Source organism: Cricetulus griseus, assembly GCF_003668045.3.
Source record: "Cricetulus griseus strain 17A/GY chromosome 1 unlocalized genomic scaffold, alternate assembly CriGri-PICRH-1.0 chr1_1, whole genome shotgun sequence".
Lineage (NCBI taxonomy): Eukaryota > Metazoa > Chordata > Mammalia > Rodentia > Cricetidae > Cricetulus > Cricetulus griseus.
Window position 1 is genome coordinate 77,571,968 of NW_023276807.1, and position 23,487 is coordinate 77,595,454.

Consider the following 23,487-nt stretch of genomic DNA (forward strand, 5'->3'; position numbering starts at 1 on the left):
TACTTAAAGTATTCTTATATGAAATAGATGGTGAGGGGGGAAAAAAATGAAATATGGCTTAAGAGGTCTCCATAAGCCAGGCATGGCAATGTACGCCTGCCTGAAATCCCAACTTATTCAGGTACCCTGACATGGGGGAATCATTTGAGTTCACAAGTTCAAGACCAGTTTCAACAGCATAGCTAGACACAGGTCACAAACAAAAAGTATAGTCACAACATGAAAAACAGTAAAAAGTAAGTGTCTCCCATAACCTAAAACAATGAAAAAGAAGAAAAGAACACTAGCCCAAACCAAAAAGACAGCAATTGTCTACAGTGTACAACAGGTACACATTTTACAAAGCTGACTTGCTATGTGACTCTCCTAGTTTCATTTCTGTAGATATGATAAAAATTCTTGAAAGAAAGCAACTTAGGCCAGGTGTTGGTGGTGCACGCCTTTAATCCCAGCACTCGGGAGGCAGAAGCAGGCGGATCTCTGTGAGTTCGAGGCCAGCCTGGTCTCCAGAGTGAGTGCCAGGATAGGCTCCAAAGCTACACAGAGAAACCCTGTCTCGAAAAAAACCAGAAAGAAAAAAAAAAAAAGAAAGAAAGAAAGAAAGCAACTTAGGAGAGAAGGAATTTATTTTATCTTACAATTCCAAGTTATAGTCCTTAGCTCTAGGGAAGTTACAGCAGGAACTTCAAACTGCTAGTCACATCATACCCAATCAAGAACAAGAAAGAAATGAATGTATACATGTTTGCTTGCAATCAGCTCCATTTCTTCACTCTTAGGTATTTCAGGGACCCCTGCCTAGGAACAGTGCAACCTACATTAAGTCTCCCCACATCCATTAACTAAGACAGTCCTGTACAGACATACCCACAAACCAACCTAATATAGACAGCCTTGCATTAAGGCTCTTTTCCTGGGTGACTCTGGGTTATGTCAAGGTGACAAAGATATCATCACAGTGATAATAGATAAATTATGATAATAGGTAAGTATTTATAAAATGAGTATATCTGTTTAAAAAAAAACATACTTGGGATCAAAGGGCAGGACCAAAGAATTCATTTAGACAGAACAATTTCAAAAAAGAATTTTTTAACTAAATGGTGCCTTCTACACAATACAGTTGAATGTCACTGACTCAGAAGCTACTCTAGTTAGAAAGTGAGATAATATATACTACTATAAAACTATAGACAAAACAAATAATTTAAAATGGTGCCAAATTTTTCAAGGGTTTCTTAAAATGCATCTTATTTTTATCTAGTACCAGAATCTTTAACAAAGAAAAACTTGGCATTTGGCCAAGTAACCAAGGTTTTTAAGTTGGTATTTCAAATAATTAATTTAAAAAAGAAAACAAAATCCTCATTGTCCAAACTGGGAATTCATCCAGGATTAATCACAAAGTAAGTTTTGTGTTTTTAAACATGCTGTGGGAAGGGATGTCATTTGGGCCTTCAAGAACAGGCTGCCAGTTTCTGACTAGAGCATTGGTGGACCATGGATAGAAATGTATTTGAATCTCAGGTCTACTATGAACATGCATAGCCCTGGGAAATTATTTCCTAGCTTTCCTCATCAGTCCCTCACTTGTAAAACAACATATTAGTTTCTATCTCAAATCCCTGTAGAAGGGGAAAGAAATTCTAATCTAAAAATACCTGAGTATTTCTTGTTTTTGAAAAACAGCTGTTGGCGTTAGCTTAGTCATTTTCTGTAAAAGAGCCTCATTTTTGCAAATGAATGACTATAATTAGGGAAAGTATATTAATTAAAAAAAATGTAACACTGAATATCTGAGGAAGTTTACATGTACACTAATTAAGCTTATAAAAGAGCACACAAACTCCTTTTCAGAAAACTACTCAGAATGCCAAACTTTACTGAATGAAACAAAAGCTAACCATTGGTGTGTAAATCTGTACTCCCAGGAGAACAGGAGCAAGCTCTAATCTCAAAAATATAAAAAAATAGCACTCGGGAGGCAGAGGCAGGCGGATCTCTGTGAGTTCGAGACCAGCCTGGTCTACAAGAGCTAGTTCCAGGACAGCCTCCAAAGCCACAGAGAAACCCTGTCTCAAAAATCCAAATAAATAAATAAATAAATAAATAAATAAATAAATAAATAAAATTTTATATCATGAACTTCATTTGTGTTACTGTGAACACAACGTACATATCAATATCTGATTATACATAAAGAGTTATATTTATATGAAAATGTTATCTTAAAATATGCTAAAGAGAAAACCACAACTTTTCCAGTAAATCCTTCTATTCTACTGCCATCAAATTAATACTCCTAAAAAAAAAAGTTATATATTCTCTTGTTCAAAAACATTTAAAAGCTCCCAATTGTCCAGTTTGTTATCAAACCCTTGGATAAGACAAATAAGATCCTCTGTAATAAACCCGCCCCCCCCCCCAAAAAAAATCAATGGTCCCAATTTATCCCAGTTTACCCAGTATCATCTGTGCTGGTTGAACTGAACTCTCCCTAGTGTATCTGAATGTCAGCATCCATGATCCTCAAGTCATATGGTCAAATATCCTAATTACCTTGTCACTATAATCATCGATCATTTCCCTCTACCCCCAGTGAAATGGGCAGAATTGTAGAAGATAAACACCAGTCATATGACTTATTCTGAATGCTATGTACATCCACAAGATCAGTTTCATGATGGAAGTGTACTAATAAGATTTACTCTTTCTAAGTCCATTACTTTAAAAAGTAAAAACAAAATGTCGGTGCTTAATGTATTACCATGATTTGTTATCTAATTTAAAAATGTTTTACTACAATCTCACCAATGTCCACACAACTCAAATACTGAGTGTTCTTTGACAAGCTCATTTTAAAGATTTGTCTACTGAAAATCTAACTGGTATATATTTTTTTACATTCTATCTAATTATAAGACTAATTATGTAATTTTAAATCATAAAATAGCTTCAACCTCTAATTATGAGAGTAACTGCAACAACAAAAGTTAATAATGGCAAAATATATGAGGCAACTGTTTTGAGACACTGGACAACAGGGCCATCTTGGGACACTTAAAACACACTCCCTGGCTCACCATGAAGAGGAACACAAGAACATCAGATCCTTGCTACCTTAGGGAGGCTACGAAGGTTCTCTGGACATAAAAGGGCAGGCCAGCATACAAAGGAAAACTTCACAGCAAAGGCCCCAGGGTTCCTTTTAAAAACTATTGTGATGACTACACTGCACATACACAAAACTCAACAAGGGACAGGTGACCACAGATCCGAAGTCAGATAATGCTAGAAAATCTGGCACAAAAATAATCAAAATATACAACTCAACTCAGAATGGGCACACATTCTAGAAAGATGGTGAGCTTATCAAGGGTGCAAGACAGATACAAAGATAACACAAAACTCAAACTTCATTTCCACATTCTAGGGATAAAAATGGAGAAAAAAAAAAAAAACAATTGAGACAGGGTCTCACTATGTAGTTCTACCTGTCCTGGAACTAAGTATGTAGCAGAGGCTAGTCTTGAACTTACAGAGATCTGCCTGCCTCTGCCTCCTGAGTGCTAGGATTAAAAGCCTGCACCATTACACCTAGCTTGGGGGGAAAATATATACATATTATAAATTCTCCAACAACCATGAGGTATATGCCCAGATCACCAGTGGACTCTTGAAAGGACAGTAATAAACTAAACTGATTTTTCCTACGTACACTTATGGTAAATTTTCCTCAAGGGAAGCAATTTTATAACTTTACCAATCTCAGTATTTAAAACTCATATGAGCATAACCAAGGAGGGATCTAAGAAAGAAACTGGGAGACAGCATGGGTACACTGGGCAAAGAGATAATTTATATTCCTGGGGGATGGCACAAGATTTTATCATCCTAATCAGATCTTTCCATTTACTATTTTTGACATCAAGTCATTAAACTCATGAAAAGTGAATTCAGAGAGATGACAGAGAGAATTACTGTGCCATATATTTACGGAATCCTCTGCAGCTAATTGTCTTGTTTGATTACTTGAGATGTGTGGGTGGTAGTGTGTTTGATTTTTTTGTTGTTGTTTTTTGCAATACTGGAAATCAACCCCCTGCCCTGGAATCCTTGAGGCAATGCTCTACAACTAAGCTGTGTACCAAAACCTCTGTAGATGCTTTAGTACAAAGTGAAAAAGATACACATGTATGAATGCTTTTCCTCAGAAGAACTCTATTCTTCTAGACAGGTACCCAAGAAACTTCTAACATATGTGCAATCTGCAAGAGTCCAACTTAGAAAAGCTGATGAAGGGACCCTGGGTTCAGCCCTCAACTCCAAAGGGAAAAACAAAGGAAAAAATAGTAACAAAGAAAGGCTGGGGAAAAGATATTTTTCTGTCATTATTCACAATTTTTTGTATGTGTACACATAAATACATATTTCATTCATATAAAAGCAGCTCTTTGAAAGAAAAATACTGTAGAAAGCTTGGCTCCCATGTGGCTATGTCAGTAGATAATGGGACTTTTAAGAAGTGGGGATCACAGCTAGAAGCCTTTCTGCCCAACCCTGTAATTCCAGGATGAGGTAGAAGGATCCCAAGTCACAAAATAAATTAATTTACATTAATATTAAAAGTGGCGGAAGCTGGAGATGGCTCAGTATTGGCTTCACTATTGAACATGGGGCCACAGAGTCAAAAAAGAGACCAGCCTACTAGGAAGTGGTTGTGATTTGGAGGACTATTCAGGAAGAATGAAGGAAGTCGTTCTAGTGTAACCTTGAGTTCTCACAAAATGATGGTCATAAAAGACCTAGACTGGTTTCTGCCTCCTCCCACATTTCCTGTCCCACCATGGAGTTGTGGGCCTCTAGTATGGGCTCTCACCACCGTGGTAACACCTACCATAAGGTTTTTACCACAGCCAGGCTGATGGCAATGCCATGCCTTGAAACCTCCTTAACTAGAAGCTTAACAAATCTCTTTTCTTTTGAAACTAAACAACACAGAGTACCAACATCAAAAGACTATACTCAATACAAATGCCCTCTCCTCATTCCTGACACCTGTACACAGACACACCCTATTCTTTTTTTTGAAGAACAATTTTAGTGTCATGATATAGCAGCAGCTTTGAATGGCAGAATATTAAAGCAGGATAATAAAATCCAGATTCTTTTATTTTGCATTCAATACCCTTCAGAATTCAAATCAATTTATCACACACTTTCAGTCACTCCCATTACCAATGTGTCTAGAGATCAGCTTAGTCATCTTAACTGATGTTTGCTGTTCTCTCAAATCAGTCTCTAAGGTTCCTTAGAACAAAGGAACCATTCTTCCAACAGGAAGTCTCATATTTCTCCAAGACAAATGGTCATCAAGTGAAAGGTGCAGGTCTCAGTATCAGTCACTACGTTACAATAGAGATAACTCTGCACAACAGCAATCAGAAAAATTTTAACTAAAGGAAATCGGAATTAACTAAAAATGAATGTAAACATCGAACTTAAACCCATAGGTGCTAGAGATCTATAGCCCCTCTTCCAGTTTATTTCTAACCATGTAGCCAACATTTCTTACATCCTTGTCTTTTTTCTCACTAACTTTCTCCCTCTGAACCTTCAAAACAACATTTTTTTGCTCCAAAATCACAACATAATGCACTCCTAAAATAACAATTTTTTAAAGCCACACATTTTAGCACGGCCTGGGAGGCTCTGAATTACCTGAGTGCAGTTACCACCTCTGCACTCCACCAGTTTCCTCACTAATGGACTTGATAAACAAGCTCAGTCCTGCCTAGGGGAATCTTTGCCCTGAGAATTCATTCACAATTTGTCTCTGCTGCTCAAACCTCCAGTTCTTTTTCCTATCATCAAGCATACTTTAAAAGGCCCTCACATATTTCAGTTATTCTCTCTCTCTGTCTGTCTCTCTCTGTGTGTGTCTCTCTCTCTTTCTCTCTCTCCCTCTCTCTCTCTCTTTGGTTTTTCTGTGGCTTTGGAGGCTATCCTGGAACTAGCTCTTGTAGACCAGGCCAGTCTCGAACTCAGAGATCCGCCTGCCTCTGCCTCCTGAGTGCTGGGACTAAAGGCATGCACCACCACAGCCCTGCTTCAGTTATTCTCATTCCTTAAAAGTGTTATCATAACACTATCATTTTTAGCTCCTTTTTATGTTTATTATGTGTATTCCTCCCATGAGGGAATCATGGGTCTTGCTTACTGCCACATCTTAGCAGCCTAGAATAGTGCTTAGTAAGGTTAAGAAAGTGTCCCTGGTAACCAATGGTAGGGATCAGTAATGGCACCAGGCAATGAACAATCTCTTCAGTGCAGTAAGAAATCTAGATGCACTGAAATGATTAACCATCAATGACCACATCCACTGTTCAATAAAAGAAATGGAAGTTTCCAAATAAATACAATTAGTACAAAATCCCTGAGTAGGCAATATTCTCTCCTTTGTCTTCTAAACTTAATATTTTAGCAGTCAAGATTTCAAAAAAATGTTGTCGTTTCCTGAGTTCCCTCAGTGTTCACAGGATAGCGCTATTCTCTTGCTCCCATACAGGTAGAGAAGATGATAATTGTGGTTTGTGGTTTTGGCAATCATTATGCTTCCAGTACTTTATTTTTTCTACTTTAGTTTCCCTCAAAAAAAAAAAAAAAGGTTAAAGATGGGCAAGCTATGGTAGTCTTTACCTTCTAAATATTGTTTTTGAATAGTGCCTTGGAGTATGCCCATAATGAATTATTACCCAGAAACATCCCTATTGGTTCATTCTTCCCATTGTGAGAGTTAATTGCAATTAAAAGAAAGAAAAAAAAATAATGTGAGCTCACTCAGGATGGTATTTTTCTAGGAAATGAACCACTTCCCAAATTTTGCAATGTTGTGAAATTTTCCCAGTTACACCACTTAATTTTTGACATTAACTTACAAAGAAAGATCTTACTGCTAGCAAAACACTACGTCCCAAAACAGTAAGATTTTTAAAACAATGTTCCTTTTAAAAATTTAAAAACATAATATACAATATCTGGAAAACTACAAACCTGTATTTTGTCAATCTAAATCATGTATTTCCAAAAACTAGCACTTCTAACCAATATTTGAAACACTGTTTCAAAACATCTCATTATGTGTCAGGAAAAATCTACCACAAGTTCAATAAACCAATTCCTGACCAGGAATCCACAGGCTTCCCCTATTTATGGTCAACCATTTTGCCTTTTCTCTAAGAGTCAATTGCGATACATTTAAAGGCTGAGAGATGCACATTAACATTTGGAGATTTGTTCTACCGTGCAACAGAGGCCCTGGAGAACTGCGCCCCATCGGAACACAATGCCCAGATCTCGTTTCCCTGGCTCAATGGAGGAGTTGCCACATTACACCCAAATGAGCTGGGCGGGGGCAGAACTTCACCCAAAGTCTCTGCTATCCAATTCTCCTGGAACCACGCCACTGGAGGCGCTCTCCCTTCACTGCAGTTGGATCGCAGTATAGACGTTAGTAGCTCAACCAATTCCCCACCAGTAAGAGGGGGAGGGGATCAGTGTCAAGGGTCTCCCGACGCCAGGCAGGAAGGCAAGCCTCGGAGAGACTGTAGGGCGGTCGGCAAAGGCCCCTGCTTTAAATAAAAGGGTTAGACGCCGTACGTAGCCTTCCCATTCCCACATCCAAGGCCAGCCCAGCCCAAGGAATCCACAACCCTAGTTCCTCGATACACACCTAGCTGCCGATAGTGGCTGTGCCTCCTTCGGGAGAGCGATGGAATGGGGACCAGAAGGAAGAACTAGGGGCTTGGCGGGGTGCACGTGCTCCCCGAAACCCGGACAGACAATGAAGGCGCCCGGGCTTCCGCGGCCGCCCCACCCTTCTGCCTTCCTCCCGCCTGCGGGGGCGCCATCGCCCTGCCGCTCGCAGACAAAGCCCCTCGGGTCCCGAGGCAGCCCTGCCCGCGCCCCCCTTCCCTCCCCGGCTCAACATACCAAGAGGGAGGGGCGTGGGGGCTGGCGCGCCGCGACACTCACCCACTGAGCCCGAGCCCCTGCGCTTGGGCGCGGCCGGCGTGGAAGGGGGCGCGGCGGGCTCAGCCAGGGGGCTCACGCCGGCTGGGGGCGGAGGCGGAGGCCGCGCCGGAGGCTCGTCGTCCTCGGGGAGCTTGGAGGGCAGGACTGCGGCAGCGGCAGGCAGGGACTGCGCGGGAGCCGCGGGGCTCCGCTCCCAGGACGGCTGCCGCTCAGGGGCAGCAGGGGGCGCGGCCAGCAGCGGCCCACGGGGCGCCGGGGGCACAGAGTCGCTCCCCAAGTCCAGCAACGGCGCGGCGGCGGCGGGTGGCACCGGAGCGGCGGACAGCCCGGCGGCCGGCTTCCTCTCCAGCACCTCCAGCTCCTCCAGGTCCTCGTCCTCGTCCTCCTCGTCCTCCTCCTCCTCCTCGTCCTCTTCGTCCTCGGGCTCCGTCACGAACTGGTACTTGAAGGCGGGAGGAGGAGGAGGCCGGGACGGGCTGTCCGCGGTCGAGGAGACCAGAGGCGACTGGTCTAGGTCTTCCATGGCTGGGCCGGTCCGAGATGATGCTGCAGCTACTGCCGCTGCCGGGCCGCTTCTCCTCACAGCCGCGGGCGGTTGTGGGGGTTGGGCAGGACTGACAGGGGCCGGGCAGGACGAGCGAGGAACCTGCAGAGGCGACGGCTCCCCGAACAATGAGACGTCTCCTGCCTCCACGCCCGAGATGCGCCACCCGCCCCGTCCCCAGTTACAGCAGTCGCCGCCGCCCAGACGAGCGAAGAAGAGAGGCCAGCAGACTCCCCGCCCAGTTTGGCGTGACTCACCTTCCCGGCGGGGAGGGGTGGCTGGCTGGCGCGGGAGACAGAGAGCCAATGGGCTGCGGGATAGAGAAGATGGACAGAAGGCCTGTCCAATAGAAATAGAAGGAGCGGGCGGGGCCTGCCGCACTTCCTCTCCTGCGGGCGACGTTCGGAGGGCGGGTTTTGGAGCTAGGCTCCACCCCTACCTCTAGTAGATGCGGAGTGGGGTGGGGTCCTGGCCTTGCCTACAGCTGGATTTTAGTCTATGGGTACTGCGAAAGGGGATGGGCGCGGCCCCAGGATTTGGAGAGTTTTCCAATAAACCAGCTGAAGGGCGTTATCCTGGGGACCTAGGAGTGGAAAGTCCTCCCCGCCCCCGAAAAGGAAAACGACAGTGGAGAAAGGTACTAATAAGACTGAAGTAGGCCCTACAGATTTTTAAAATAAAAGGTTTATTTTCAAACAAGCTCCCAAATCATAACTACCACCACCTCGAAAGGAAAAATATAAAAACACTGTTTTGACAGTTCAAGTTCACTCCCCTTCTAAACTGCAGGCCTGGAATGAGCTAGGCAAAACAGCTGTGGAAGATTATCTGGGACTCTGGGGCTCACTGCTAGAATGCTCTTCCAAAGAGGGCTTTTGGGCTTGCTTTCTGCTGGACTCTTAAAGTGCTAGGAGAATGAGTCACCCAGAAGGGGTACCGGGAGGAACGTAGAAATAGATGCCATGGAAGGCAAAATTGGTTGACTGCTCTTCAGTCACCTTAGGCTGATGAGTCAACATCTCAGATGAGTCAGGCTTCGGGGAGTCAGGAAGCCCTACTACACTCAGTGGCTTGACATGCTGGAAAAGCTTGTCCATTCCCCTCCTCCATCCCCGCCCCCGCCATGTACTTCCCCCGACCCCAAGTGAGAAAATGGTTGAAGAACATAGAAGAAATAGTACCCAGAGGTTCAGAGAGTCCTTTTATCTTTCTGATACACCTTTCAAAAATAGTGGCTGCATGTCTACTCTGGAGGCCTGGAGAGAGGATTGCCGGTATTCCAATTGTTCCATCTACATGTGCACTGTGTACTTTAATGACTGGCTGCTTTAGGTACTGAGCACCGAAATGAGGTGTGCTGTGTGAATAAAATACACACTGCATCTCCAGAATTCATAACAAGAAGTGTTGTAATCTCTGCTTCACATTGGTTTTATGTTGGCATTCATAATATCTTGAATATACTGCAATCCATTATCAAATTCACTTGTATTCTTTTTGAAGCAGCTTGTAGAACCTTTAGATGCATATTCTAGTGATTAAGACATGTGTTTGTCATGGAGAAATTGTTGGTTTTTTAAGCAAATTCTTAATCCCAACAAATTAAGGTTACCCTAGATTTAAGTACTGAAACATAATTGATGGAGGAAGGAACTTGAGAAATGGCCCAGCAATACCTTCAACTTTTTCACAGGATCTGAGTTCTGTTCCCAGCACCCAAGCCGCTCATAATCACTGTAACTTCAGTTATAGGGGCTCCTTCACCCTCTAATAGCCTTCTCCAGAAACTGTACACGTGACACGCACACTCTCTCTCTTTAAAAAATAACAATAATAAAAATTTAATGGAGCTAGAAAGACGACTAGTTAAGAGCATTTATTGCTGTTGCAGAGGGCCCGAGTTCAAGTTTCAACACACACATGGTAATTCCCAACTGTCCATAACTCCAGTTCCAGCTTATCCAAAGCCCTCTTATGACCTCAGGAGCAAGGCACCTGCATGGTACACATACATGCACACAGCATAACACTCATACACATAAAACAGATCTTTAAAGAAATGTTCTTTTAAAACCATCTGGCAGTATTTATTCTGGAAAATAAGAGAGACACATGAAAAAGACACCTAACTATTCCAGCCATGGTGCTGTTCTCTCAAAAATGTGAGTTCATCCCAGAATGTACAGCCAATATAAATAAAAAATAATGAATCACTGTTTTTTTTAAACCACTGCCTTTTTTAGGTGATTCATTACACAACAGAAATTAATTGAAACATGCATTTTATGTTTCTATTTTGTTTTGTTGATTCCTACAAAAATATGCATTGGGTGTGTACTCTGTATCAGCACCAAACAAAGCAGATGTAATTCCAGTTAAAAGGTCACTACTCAGAAAATAGGCCATTCCAGTTCTATAATATTAAATACTGTTGCAAGATGTTTGATACCTAAACTTTTGTGGAAAAGCTATTTGCCTTGTAGCTTGTATGCCCCTTGTGGAAAGGCTATTTGCCTTGTATCTTGTATGCCCCTTGATGGATGGATGTATTCCTGTCGACATTGAAAGGTTCAGGCAGATATCTAGGCAGCTTAAAGGGCCTGTGTTTCGTGGCCACATCATGGCTATGTCACTCATTACTGGGCTATGTAGGGACTCAGTGCACATGCGACCTTCCCTTTATAAACCCGCAGAATTATTCTCCTCTCTCTCCCCGGTGGTTGACCTCTCTCTCTCTCTCTCTCTCTCTCTCTCTCTCTCTCTCTCTCTCTGTCTCTCTCTTTCTCTCTCTCTCTGTCTCTCTCTCTCTCTCTCCTCTCTCTCTCTCTCTCTCTCTCTCCTCTCTCTCTCTCTCTCTCTCTGTCTCTCTCTCCCTCCCTCCCTCCCTCCCTCTCTCTCTCTCTCTCTCTCTCTGTGCCCTGCTCTGTTCTTCCATTTCTCTCTCTCCCCCTCTCACTCTTCCACCCAATAATAAACTGGTTAATGTGCTCACTATAGTACATGTCCATCTCTCTCAAATTTCTAATTTAAGCATAAGAATAACAGACATACTGGAAGATCTGAACTTCAGAGTGGGTTTGCCCATACTAGAAGAAATATGAGAGATGGATTCCATACAAAACTGTTTCAAGAGAAGTCTGCCTTTTCACTGAAAAAGCCTTGGCTGTTTTTAAGTGACTGCTGAGTTACAGCCAGTCTCTCTACTGAAAAAAATAAATAAATAAACCACTGACGCATGATTTTGGCATAAGTTGGAGTTTTAACAGTTTTAACTTGCTTCATGGTTTGCCCTACTATCTCACTGGTTTTAGGTTCCACGTAATACAGGATTTTATGAAATGCAGTTTTGTAATCCTGGCTAATGTAGATTCAAACTGCATTCACTAATAAGAGTAAAAACAGAATGATGAGATCAATTTATTCAGTCATGTTAGTAACCCATTGGCAAATTAGTGTTGGACCTAAAATAAAATTTTAAGTCGTGAAAAGGAATCCCACTGTTCACAGTAGCCAGAAAATTGAACTGATCTATCAGTTCACGTCTGTCAACAGATGAATGGAAACATGGAAGAATGCCTGCTGTGATACACAAGGAAGTGGGCACTTTGCAAACTTCCCTATGGCTATTTCCCTGTGCTCAGTGTTGTGTGTGATAACCAGGAACACAGCTACTGTTCCATGGCCCTGAGACACATTTTCAACAAACTGGATGCTGATGTTGTCTTCTACAGCAGACCAAAATGCCCAGTGATGTACTGACTGTGACCCTGGCTATTGTTGAGGGCTGGAACTCCTATTTCAGTGTCACAAGCAGCTGTAAAGACAATACAATTCCAGTGGCTGCTGAAGGCCTGAGTGGTCTGCTTGCCACCCAGAATATAGATGGCAGTTGCTATGAAACACAGATGAGTTCAGCAAAGAGGGTCTCCCAGCTCTGGACAGTACAGGATCCACAAACGGTGAGGGAGGGCAACCTCAAACCTAATCCATATGTACTGCCCCGTGTGCATCTGGGAAGCCAAAGCAACTGATCTAGGCATGTTTCTATGTGTAGATCTGAGCAGAAGCCTTCCTGGTCATGTAGTCATTCTGGGGACCCTGAATACAGCCCACCATCCCAATGACTACTATGAGGTAAGCAACCCAGGGTATGGGTCTGATTCCCACACAGGGCCCTTTATCTATAGTTACCACTGCTACTATCAAAGTAGAAAAGGACCTTTCACTGATGTTTGTTGCTCAGTGGTAAAAGGCATCCCAACTACAACTACTGGCTTGACTGTGTGCTTGGGCATGGACACCTTCTAGGCCCTCATCACCTTCCTGAAGTAATGGGCTCTGACTACTCCCTGGTGGCACCCATTTTAACCCTGAGCTTGTTTCCTTCTTCTTGAACAAGAACTTGTGATGGAACAGCCAATCCTATAGTTAATCAAACCCAGGTATAGAAGCAGCAAAACAAAGCCTGTTTGGGTTCAACCAGGCTGGGGAAAGTTAGGTGGTCTCCAGAATCAGTCAGAAAGACCTTCTCCAAACTTCTCCTAATGCCATTACTCCAAAGATTCCAGAAGAGGATGCAGTGGCCACACTAGTATATGAATAGGGTTAGGCTTTCAGAGGCTAAAGATGAGAAGGAGGCACAGACCATGTTCTGGAAGACTGCTAGGTGGGGTCTCTCCCATGCCCCTGTGGAGGCCACAGGGAACCATGCGTGATGCGTGCTGTGCCAAGCACAGTACCCACCCTTGACCACCAAGATTCTACATGTCAGACTGCTGGCTCAGTGACCCTCCTCCCAGGGACATCCCCCCCCCCCCTGCCGCCTCCAGACCCAGCTGCTTCTCCTGAAGCAGACTCAACTGAACCAGTTGAGGCCCTCAGATATGTGGAATGGTCCCTCCCTGTGCAGGTCTGATGCCAGCTTTGCTCCCCCTTGGATTTTCATTCGTCCTTCTCCCCAAACTTCCTTTTTCACTCCTTTCTTTTCTCCTTTCTCCAGCCCCTCTTTCTCTTTTACCCTAAGGGCTCCTTTCCTCTTCTCCACACTTCTCCTGCATCCTCTTCATACACACAGGAACTAGCTGTGCAGGAAGTCATTTAAATAGCTTTCTGGGGCTGGAGCAAGGGCTCAATGGTTAAGAGCACTGATTGCTCTTCCAGAGGACCCAAGTTCAACTCGAAACACCCTCATGGCAGCACACAACTGTCTGTAACTCCAGTTCCAGGGGACCCAAAACCCATGGCAAAACACTAATGCATATAAAAAATTAAAGCTTTCTGTCCTTCCTGGGAAATGTATTTCTTCATAATGTATTTCTTTGTTTAGTGTAAGAAAGAAAGGAAGGAAGGAAGGAAGGAAGGAAGGAAGGAAGGAAGGAAAGAAGGAAGGAAGGAAATGTGATATATATATAAACAAAGGAATTTATGTAGCTAAGAAGAAAATGAAATTATGACATTTACAGGGAAATGGATGGAACTGGACATAGTTCTATTAAGTGGAATAAACCAGACTCAGAAGACAAACATTGCCTGTTCTCTTTCAAATGTGGAACCTAAGTCCAAAGTTATATGCATGTTGGGGGCATATTTGTTGGTCATAAAAGTGCAAGTGATTATGAGGGGAGGAAGAGATCTTAAAGGAGGTGGGGAAAGTGATGACAATAGAATACACATAATATGAATAGAGAAGGGGAGTGAAATAGACAAGATAGATAGCCACCTTGGGATTTGACAGGAGGTGAGGGGAACAATCTGCATAGAGCTCTGGGTTCTTAGCCTTAGCACTACACAAACTAAGGGTGGTGGTACACACCTATAATCCCAGCAGTGGGGAAATGAAGACAGGAGAATCACAAATTCAATGTCCTTCTCTGCTACATGGGAGTTCAGGGCCAGCCCGGATGGCAAGAGACCCTGTACCAAAGAAAAAGAAGGGAAGGGAATGGAAGGGAGAAAGAAGAGAGGACTTAATCTTTTTCCTTTCATTTTCGTGGGACTTCCTCAGCATTATCATTGCATTTCCTTGGGCAGTTAATATATGCATTACTTCTCTTGTGAAATGTATTTTCATCTAGCAAAAAGTTATGTTTGAGCCTGCAAAAAAATTAATTTTCATCTAACTACACAAATTCAAACTATTTGTCACTTTAGACAAATAAAAATGTCTTCATAAGAAACAGTGTATGGTAACCTTACCATAACCTTAGCCTTAGCACAGGAGAGGCTGAGGCAGGAGGATAAAAAAAGTGGAGAAGTAGTCTCAGAAAACAAAGCAAAAAAGAATAAGTGGGGGAGGAAGAGAAGAACAAATCCACAAAAATAACTAACCCACTCAATAATATAACCTGGCCACCTGATACCTGACATCTGAAGTTGTTTTATCCTCCTCAGCAGAGATAGAGCCAAATTCTCACCATCTTTAGGATAAACATTCATTTATTTATTTATGTCTTAGGTACCCAGGTGTGGTGTTGAACACTTGTGAGACCAGCAGTTAGAAGATAGAGGCAGAAGGATTAGGAGTCAAGGATGCTTGACAACACAGTGAGTTCGAGGCCAGCCTGGGCTACATAGACATCTATCTGAACACTTCCCCCATCAAAAATTATCATCTAGTCTCTGTTTTATGATGAATTGATGAGACCTTTCTTAAGGTTAAGGAATACATAGTTTACAGTGTGTGTGTGTGTGTGTGTGTGTGTGTGTGTGTGTGTGTGTGTGTGTACACAACAGAATTTCAAGAGAGGCACATAAAAGGTATTCTACCTTTAAGGTAAAGAAGGAAACAGACATAAGGAGGAAGGAATACTAACTACAGTGGCAGGAAGGCCTAGAACTACAGCAAACTTCAAGGCATAGGAAGATGTCTAGCTAGCATAGCTGAGAGAGGCAGATGTGGCTGAGGATAAACTAGGAAATCATTTAGATGGCAAAGAATGGACTCGGATGCCGTAACAAAGAGTGAATTATTTTTAAAGAACTACCAAAGGTCTTTTTAAAAAATGGTAAAATAACCTGATTGGTAATTTACAGAAATAATACTGATAAAGGATGACTTATGGGTGCTCCAGTAAAGAAGGGAATATTAAAGATTCAGTTGTAATATTTTGAATAAGTGTTCCATAACTTAAATTGGATGCTGTGGCTTAAATAGAAGATAATCACCATCTATACTTCAGGCAAAAGCTGATGAGAGTCTAGCCTAATAACACAGAAAATGGGAGGAGATAAATTTGGAAAACAATTAAGATGAATCCACAGAATTTTGTGACTAATAGAATGGAGTCTGAGAGAAAAATCCTGATTGGGTAACCAGATACATTGCTGCTGCCTTTACCCAAGTCAGGCGAGGTGGTACAGCTTAGATGAGTCATGCTGAAGAGAATACAATGATCTAAGCTTTAGATATATTCAACTTGAATTCACTACAGAACAGTGGCTCAGTGGGAGAATGTTTTCTGCTTTCTAACTTCATGGATGAAGACCTGAGTTAGAACCCCAGCATTCAAGAACAAAGATAGTTATGGCCACATTTATACCTGTATCCCCAGCAATGCATGGGAATGGAGTGTTGAAGACAGGATTGCTGGGGCTTGCTGACCTCTAGCCTAGTCCAAAACAGTTCTATCTCAAGGGAATAAGGAGAAAGTGATAGAGGAAGACACCTGACAGGCTCCATAGGGCTCTGCACATGTGCACACAAGCATACACTGCACACACCATGTATACACACCGGAAGAGAAAGAAGGAAGGGGCAGGGTAGGGGAAAGGGAGAAAGGATGGGCCAGAAAGCAATTTAAAAATAGATCAGAAAAAAAGTAGAGCAGATTTAGTATAGGGGTTTATTCTGGAAAGCAGGTACCTAAATTTGTTGATTAGGTTTCATGAATCAAAGTTTGGAAGCAAATATTGGATTAGGGAAGGAATGCCAAAGTAGGTCAATAGATACTTTCTGCTACCCATAGGAGAAAACAAACAAGAATGGAGCCATCAAAAACATCAACATGCGCCGGGCGTTGGTGGCACATGCCTTTAATCCCAGCACTCAGGAGGCAGAAGCAGGTGGATCTCTGTGAGTTCGAGGCCAGCCTGGTCTACAAAGCGGGTGCCAGGATAGGCTCCAAAGCTACACAGAGAAACCCTGTCTCGAAAAACCAAAAACCAAAAACCAAAAAAAACAAACAAACAAAAAACAAAAACAAAAAAACAAGCCAAAAACATCAGCATGCACTACCTCAGGATGTATTCTTATAATGTTGCTTCAATCTTTACTTTTCTGAGCAAAATAAACAAAAAAAGCCTCCCCCAGGTTCAGTAAAAAATAGTTTCTCTACCTTAAATATAAAACTCAAAACTCAGTGTATTTAACACTAAGTATTCTACTGTTTTAGAATATTATTTAAGATGTGTTACGTTTGTTTATGCTGTGGAACATTTGTTTAATGGTGCAAAGATGTGTTGCATTCTTTTATATTGCATTTGTTTAACTCTGTGAAGCTGTGTTACTTTGCCTGCCTAAAACACCTGCTTGGTCTAATAAAGAGCTGAACAGCCAATAGCTAGGCAGGAAAGGTATAGGTGGGACTGCCAGGCAGAGAGAATAAATTGGAAGAGAAATCTAGGAGAGAGGAGTAAGGAGGGAGAAGAAGAGAGGAGGACACCAGGGGCTAGCCACCCAGCTTCACAACCAGCCATGGAGTAAGAAGGAAAGAAAGATACATATAATAAAGAAAGGAAAAAGCCCAGAGGCAAAACAGAGTTAAAGAGAAACAGGATAATTTAAGTTAGAAAAACCGGCTAGAAACAAGCCAAGCTAAGGCTGGGTGCCCATTCATAAGAATAAGTCTCCATGTATTTATTTTGGAGCCTGATGGCAGACCCCCCAAAAAGGGGGGGGGGAAGCAAATACACTCTACTGCATAGGGATGGCACCAATAACAAAAAACCCACAGTAAGCTCCAACATCTTGGTCAACAAGTAGAGTTAACCTACTGGATTTTTGCTTCTTTCTGTAAGCATCCACTTAGAAACACTAAAGAAATGGATGAAAGGACTAGGGGTATATATCTCAGTAGTAGAGTGCTGGTCTAGCTGTACTGGTTAGTTTTTGCTAACTTGACAAAGATAGAGTCAACTGGGAAAAGTGAACCTCAGTTCAGGAATTACTTTCACCACACTGTCCCATTGCTAAGTTATGTGGAGGGTCTATCCCACTGTGGCCATGCTACCCCTGGGCAGGTGATTCAAGGTAGTATAAGCCAGTAAGTAGCATTTTCCAGTATCTCTGTTTTATTTCCTGCTTCTGAGTTCCTGCCTGTTTGAGATTCTGCTCTGTCTTCCCCCAATGATAGACTGTTTGGAATATGTAAATCAAAAATCTTTTTCCTAAAGTTGGTTGTGGCCAGTGTTTATCACAGCAACAGAAAACAAACTAGAATAGTGGGCTATAATGATGAAGAATCTGACCACATTGTGTATTGGAGGACTATGGACAACTTTGGAATTTGGACAAGAAAAAAATCGTTGGATGCTATGAGCAGAGCTTCACAGGCCATCCTAGTAGGAGCCTGGAAGACAGTAGTGCTGATAGCAATGCAGACCATAGGGGCCCAGTCCAAAGGTTTCAGAGGGAAGTAAAGGCTTTAAGAATAACCGGGCTAGAGGCCATCCCTGTCATAATTTGACAAAGAATCTGCCTGTCCTCTCCTTGTGTCTTAAGAACTTGCCCAACGCTAAATAAAAAAGTAATGGATTTTTTGGCAGAGGAAATTTCAAGATAATATTAAGTCTGGGGTATGTATGTTATTAATAACCCCTATGCAGATTTACAATGAAAAAGAGCAAGTGGGATAGAAAGAAATACAAAAGATACAGTTGGAGAAAAAGGAGCACCAGGAAGTTAATGTTACAGCCAAAGTATGTACTGAAAGAGAGGCTATAGTTGTTATGGAGATAAGTGTTAAGTTGTTCAGGAGAGGCCTTCTACTCTGAACTAGAACAAGGGAAAGGTGTCCAAGGGTAAGCAATACCCTACCCAGGTAAGAGAACCCAAGGAGAACTCCTAGAAATCAATTACAAACAAACAAACAAACAAACAAACAAACAAAAAAAGCAAAAGCTGCTGTCTGTGAGATCCAAGGGGACAAGAGCCCTTCTCTATCTCTCAGCTGAACTGGGCAGTGTCATCCATGTGATACTGCACTGGACTCATGAAAAGATGCAAGACTTGGGGGTTCCTAGATTCTTCCTCCATAGATTCATAGAGCTATTGATTCCAGGCACCACTGGAGTCAGTGTGAAAAGAGGGCCCTGAGAGGGCATTTATGAATCGGTGAAATGAAGCCTCTGTTGTGGTAAAGACCACAAGATGTTAGAGATGCCAGACCATAAGACATTTGCCAAGGAGAGCTGCAAACAGAGAGTAGAACCAGCCCATAGGAGAGATAAAAATTGCAGGCAGCATTTCTGAAGGGGAGGGGGCTATCTAAGCCCTTTGATCTGGGATGGAGCTGCACGCAGGGTTTGGAGTTTGCCCTGCTGGGTTTCAGTCATGCTTTATAAAGCTAAATATTTCTTCACTATTCTGTGGTTCCTCTCTTTGGAGATGAAGATGTTTACTGTGTGCCACTGTATGTTGGAAATACATAATTTGATTTTTTATTTTACAGGGGATTAAAGTTAGCAGACTGAGTCTCAAGAGAGACTTTAGGCTTTTAAACAGTGTTGAGACTGTGAAAGACAGGACTTTTAAATTTGGAGTTTTCATGATGATATATGTCCATGAGCCTATGGGGGGCATGGAGTAGAATGTGGTGGCTTTAATGAGATGTCCTCCTAGGCTCAGGCTTGTGAACACTTGGTCCACAGTTGGTGGCACTGTTTGGGGAGGTTATAGGAGGTACATCCTTGTGGAGGAAGCACTTTACTGAAGCAGGTCACTGAACCTCACCGACTTCTAGTTTGCTGACTCTGCTACATATTTGGGGTTAAAGATGTGCCGTCCCTGCTGCCTCTCCAGCGGTCTGTTGCTAGACCTCCTCTGCCTTTATGGGCTCACCCTCTAGAACCATAATAACCTTTTTCTTCCTTTGGCTATGGCGTATTATCACAGCAACAGAGAAGTATCGAATACAGAAGCCCTGCATTCACATCCCAGCAGTATAACCCACAAAAAGGAATCTTATAGAAAAGCTCCATTAAATTTAAAAACTAAACAAATGATACATTATAATTTTATATAATTTTTCAAAGAGGCATGCACATGTTGGTAGCAACTAACAGATCTAATTGAATTTAAGGCCCACTCAACAGTGAGAAACCTGCCCGACTCCATTTTGAAGGCAGGAGCCATTATGCTCTATTGTTTTTTGTTTTGGCTTTTCGAGACAGGGTTTCTCTGTGGCTTTGGAGGTTGTCCTGTAGCTAGCTCTGGTAGACCAGGCTACTCTCAAACTCACAGAGCTCCGCCTGCCTCTGCCTCCCAAGTGCTGGGATTAAAGGCGTGCTGTATTGTTATACATATGTTCTCTTACTCTAAGAGCTCAGGTGCTCTCTGTTTCCTGGAACCTGACCTTCCCCAACCTATGACCTTGGTTTCTGAGAATACCCTTACCTTCCCTGACTTTCCCTGACCCCTCCCTACTCACATGATGGGCAACCACATGATTTTTAAAAAGGGTTTTTGTATTTCCTTATTGCCTCATTCTGAAAAATTATCATTGCCCCTTCTGTAAAAGCTACTGTGAGTTTACTCCTTAAAGGGGGTTCAAGAAATGGATTTGAGGCTGCTCTCTTTAACCTGATTTAGGAGGCAGTTGCTGGTCAGCTTTTGGGTGCACCCCAGTACAAATCAAGCTTGCTTCAAATTTGGTTCAATTTGAGGATTCAGGCATTATGCTGGCCTATCCACTGACAGAATGCACTCAGGCAGTACCCTGGTCAGCCCAGGATTCCATGGCTATGTAGTCTGAACGCAGATGAAAAGGACCCTTTAAAAGAACACCCCCCCCCAGCCCACTTCTGTTCTCTTTCCCAATGTTCCCCTGAAGGGGAGACAGTGCTCTCTCCCTCTTCTGTCCTCGGTGTCTCTGTGTCTCTTTACCTCTTTTCTCTTTCCTTCCCCCCTCACTTCCCTTTCTAATAAAACTTTTCACTTAAGCTGTGTCTGCCTGGTGTGTTTGTCCCTAGCCTGCCATGGAATCCGCCAACGTCCCCCATATGCTTTATTCTTAACAAGTCTTATTCTGACCATTGGGATTAATCAACAGGAGGAAAAACATGCCTGATACTGGAAATTTAGCCAACTTCCCTAGGCTTGTGAGGTCATGGATCTTGGAGAAGAATCACTTACAGCCACTTTCTTAGACCCACACAATTCTACATTCTAAACTGTATCCTCACACTCACAGATATGTGCAGCTACTGAAGGAACCAGCTTCCTTTTGGCAGCCATAACAGCCGAACACGTGCTTGCCATAAACCTGCCTTGGTCACGTAGAGGTCAGATGCCTGTCTCGTGACAAGGAACCTTAGTCACTTAGAGGTCAGATGCCTGTCTTGTGACAAGGAACCAATCAGAAGTTAGCTGGTGGTGCTATGCTTTACGACCCTGGGTGTGCTTTACGGACAAGCGCACGACAATGACGTAGAGAGCATAGCAACCACCCTGGGAGGGCCTATGGGCCATAACAACCAGTTGACCAATCAACACAGGGCAAGCCCTCCAAGCCTGGAAGCACACCAATCGTAAGCCTGTGCGTACCCCTAGACACTCCCCTTACGCTGCCCTATAAGATCTTTTGGGAGACCCAAGGAGCCGTCTTTTCTAGCCGTCCGCCATGGCGGGTGGGTGAAAGACCCGAGCTAACATGGGGTTAGCTCGTTAAATTACAATAAAACCTCGTGCAGTTTGCAGCAAGCTCTCGAATCCGCCTGGTGATTTGGGTGACCTCGAACCTGGCCTGAGACCCCGGATACTTGAGTTTTCGGGGGTCTAACACTACCACCCCTCATCAAAGAAGCTTCTCTTTACAGCAAATGGAGGCACCATAGAAAACCACAACAGCACACAATGTAGAGATCAGTGCATCATGGGGAGCCCAACCCCAATGGATAAATCTATATGGCAGCTCCTGCATCTGTGGATCAGGGAAGAGGGAGCTTAAAGATTGTAGAGCCAGAATGCCAGGAAGTCTGCTTCGAAACAGTCTCTCCTAGAAACACCTGCAAACAAGACTTGTATAATAGCAATAGATATGCTAACACAAAATGGGGGAAGTCTCATGGGCTCCTTCCCACACCTGGACAAGAAACTACAGACAACTGATGACTCCTGAGAGACGGAGAGTTAGCCTTTCCCAGAAACGAGCCTCGTTGTCAACAAAGTGATGAGCCCTGAAATCATATACACATAAAGAACAAAAATGAACTCAGCAATGTAAAATGAAATTAAAAAATAAAAAAATGGACTCAGGTTGCATGTGTGTATGTGTGCATAGATATACATACATTATGTATATGTAACAACAATAATCAGGAAGAGGAGTCTCAGTTTGAGGGGAGGCATGGAAAGAGTGAGGGGACTTGGGAGGGCTTAGGAAAGAAGAAGAGGGAAAGCAATGTAATTATATTTAAATAAAAATATTTTTAAACTGAGCAATGGTGGTTCATGTCTTTAATCCCAGCCCTCCAGAGGCAGAGGCACGTGGATCTATGTGAGTTCAAGGCCAGTCTGGTCTACAGAGCAAGTTCCAAGACAACCAAGGTAACACAGAAAAATCCTGTCTCAAAAAACCAAAGATGGGGTGAAAAAAAAGAAAAATGTAAATCACTTATGAATTGCAAATGTTCATCACTCTAATGAATTGAATATGGCGCAGCATGCATTTCCGTTCTTTGCAACCCAAACTGTCACAATGTCATTAAAGCAATACAGATGGTAGGCTAAAGACAAAGAGAATAAGGGGAAATCACTCCCATGAATAAATAGTTCAGTGAGTCTGTGGATGGAAGAGAATTACTGACTTGGCAGAGTGGATGAAATCACAGCTCAAATGATCTCTGAAGAGACAATGGCAACTAGAAACAACACAGCTCTGGCAGTGACAGGGCAGAAAACAACAGAGAAGGGAAAAACAGTCTTTGTCCTCCCCGCTCCAGCGCGGGCCCCCCCTCCCCCAGGAGCTTGAAGGGAGGCTGTCACACATCTCTGCTCTACAGCACCATTCTTCCCAGCTGGGAGACCACATGACTCCTATGTGGAGAAAATTGGCTCCAGAGAAAGTTTTCAGTTGAGTAGCATCTGTGGTGCTTGAAGGTCAAGGCTGCCTAGTGCTGCAGCTCCGTCTAACATTCTACTCCCTTCTCCACAGAGTCCAGTCTGGTGGTTTTTGTTTTGTTTTTTGTTTTTTCAGGTTTGTACTCTGACACAAGAAATAAATGAAAAATGTCACAAGACATCTAACAAAAGCTTTCAATGAAAGCTAGAAATTAAAATAAATTGTCAAAGAAATTTATGGACAAAAGAAGGGGGGAAAACCTACAATTAATATTTGAGATATCATTTGCATGAAACAAAAAAGCAACAAATACAAAGTTAAAAATCAGAGACAAGTTCAGAAAATAAAATCAATTGTATGTTCATAGCAACACCATTCTCAATAGACAAAAGACTCATACCACCAAATATTCATCAGTACATAGCTAGGAAAATAGAATATGGAATATAAGTACAATATTCTAGTAACCAGCCTTTAAAAAGAATGAAATGTTCATACATGTTACAACACAGATGAACCTCAGAGACACTATGCTAAGCAAAAGAAGCCACAAGAGGACAGGAATTATACATTCTACCTATATAGCTACTTAAGATAGTTTAATTTATAGAGACAGAAAGAATAATGAGCACT

The 23,487-nt window shown here is 42.7% G+C and overlaps 1 protein-coding gene across 6 annotated transcripts in view; it reads right to left on the minus strand.

Annotated features, from left to right (window-relative positions):
• The window catches only part of Rtn4 (reticulon 4), a 52,049-nt gene extending 43,242 nt beyond the window's left edge, over positions 1-8,807 (minus strand). Inside the window, exon 1 of one of the 6 annotated variants that reach the window (XM_027387944.2) lies at positions 8,035-8,807. In XM_027387944.2, coding sequence (XP_027243745.1) covers positions 8,035-8,557 — 523 coding nt within the window. In that variant the 5' untranslated portion in view covers positions 8,558-8,807. Of the gene's footprint in view, positions 1-7,992 lie in introns of all 6 variants that reach the window. The other 5 variants (XM_027387943.2, XM_027387945.2, XM_027387946.2 and 2 more) reach the window with 5 other exon arrangements.
• Between the last annotated feature and the right edge of the window lie 14,680 nt (positions 8,808-23,487).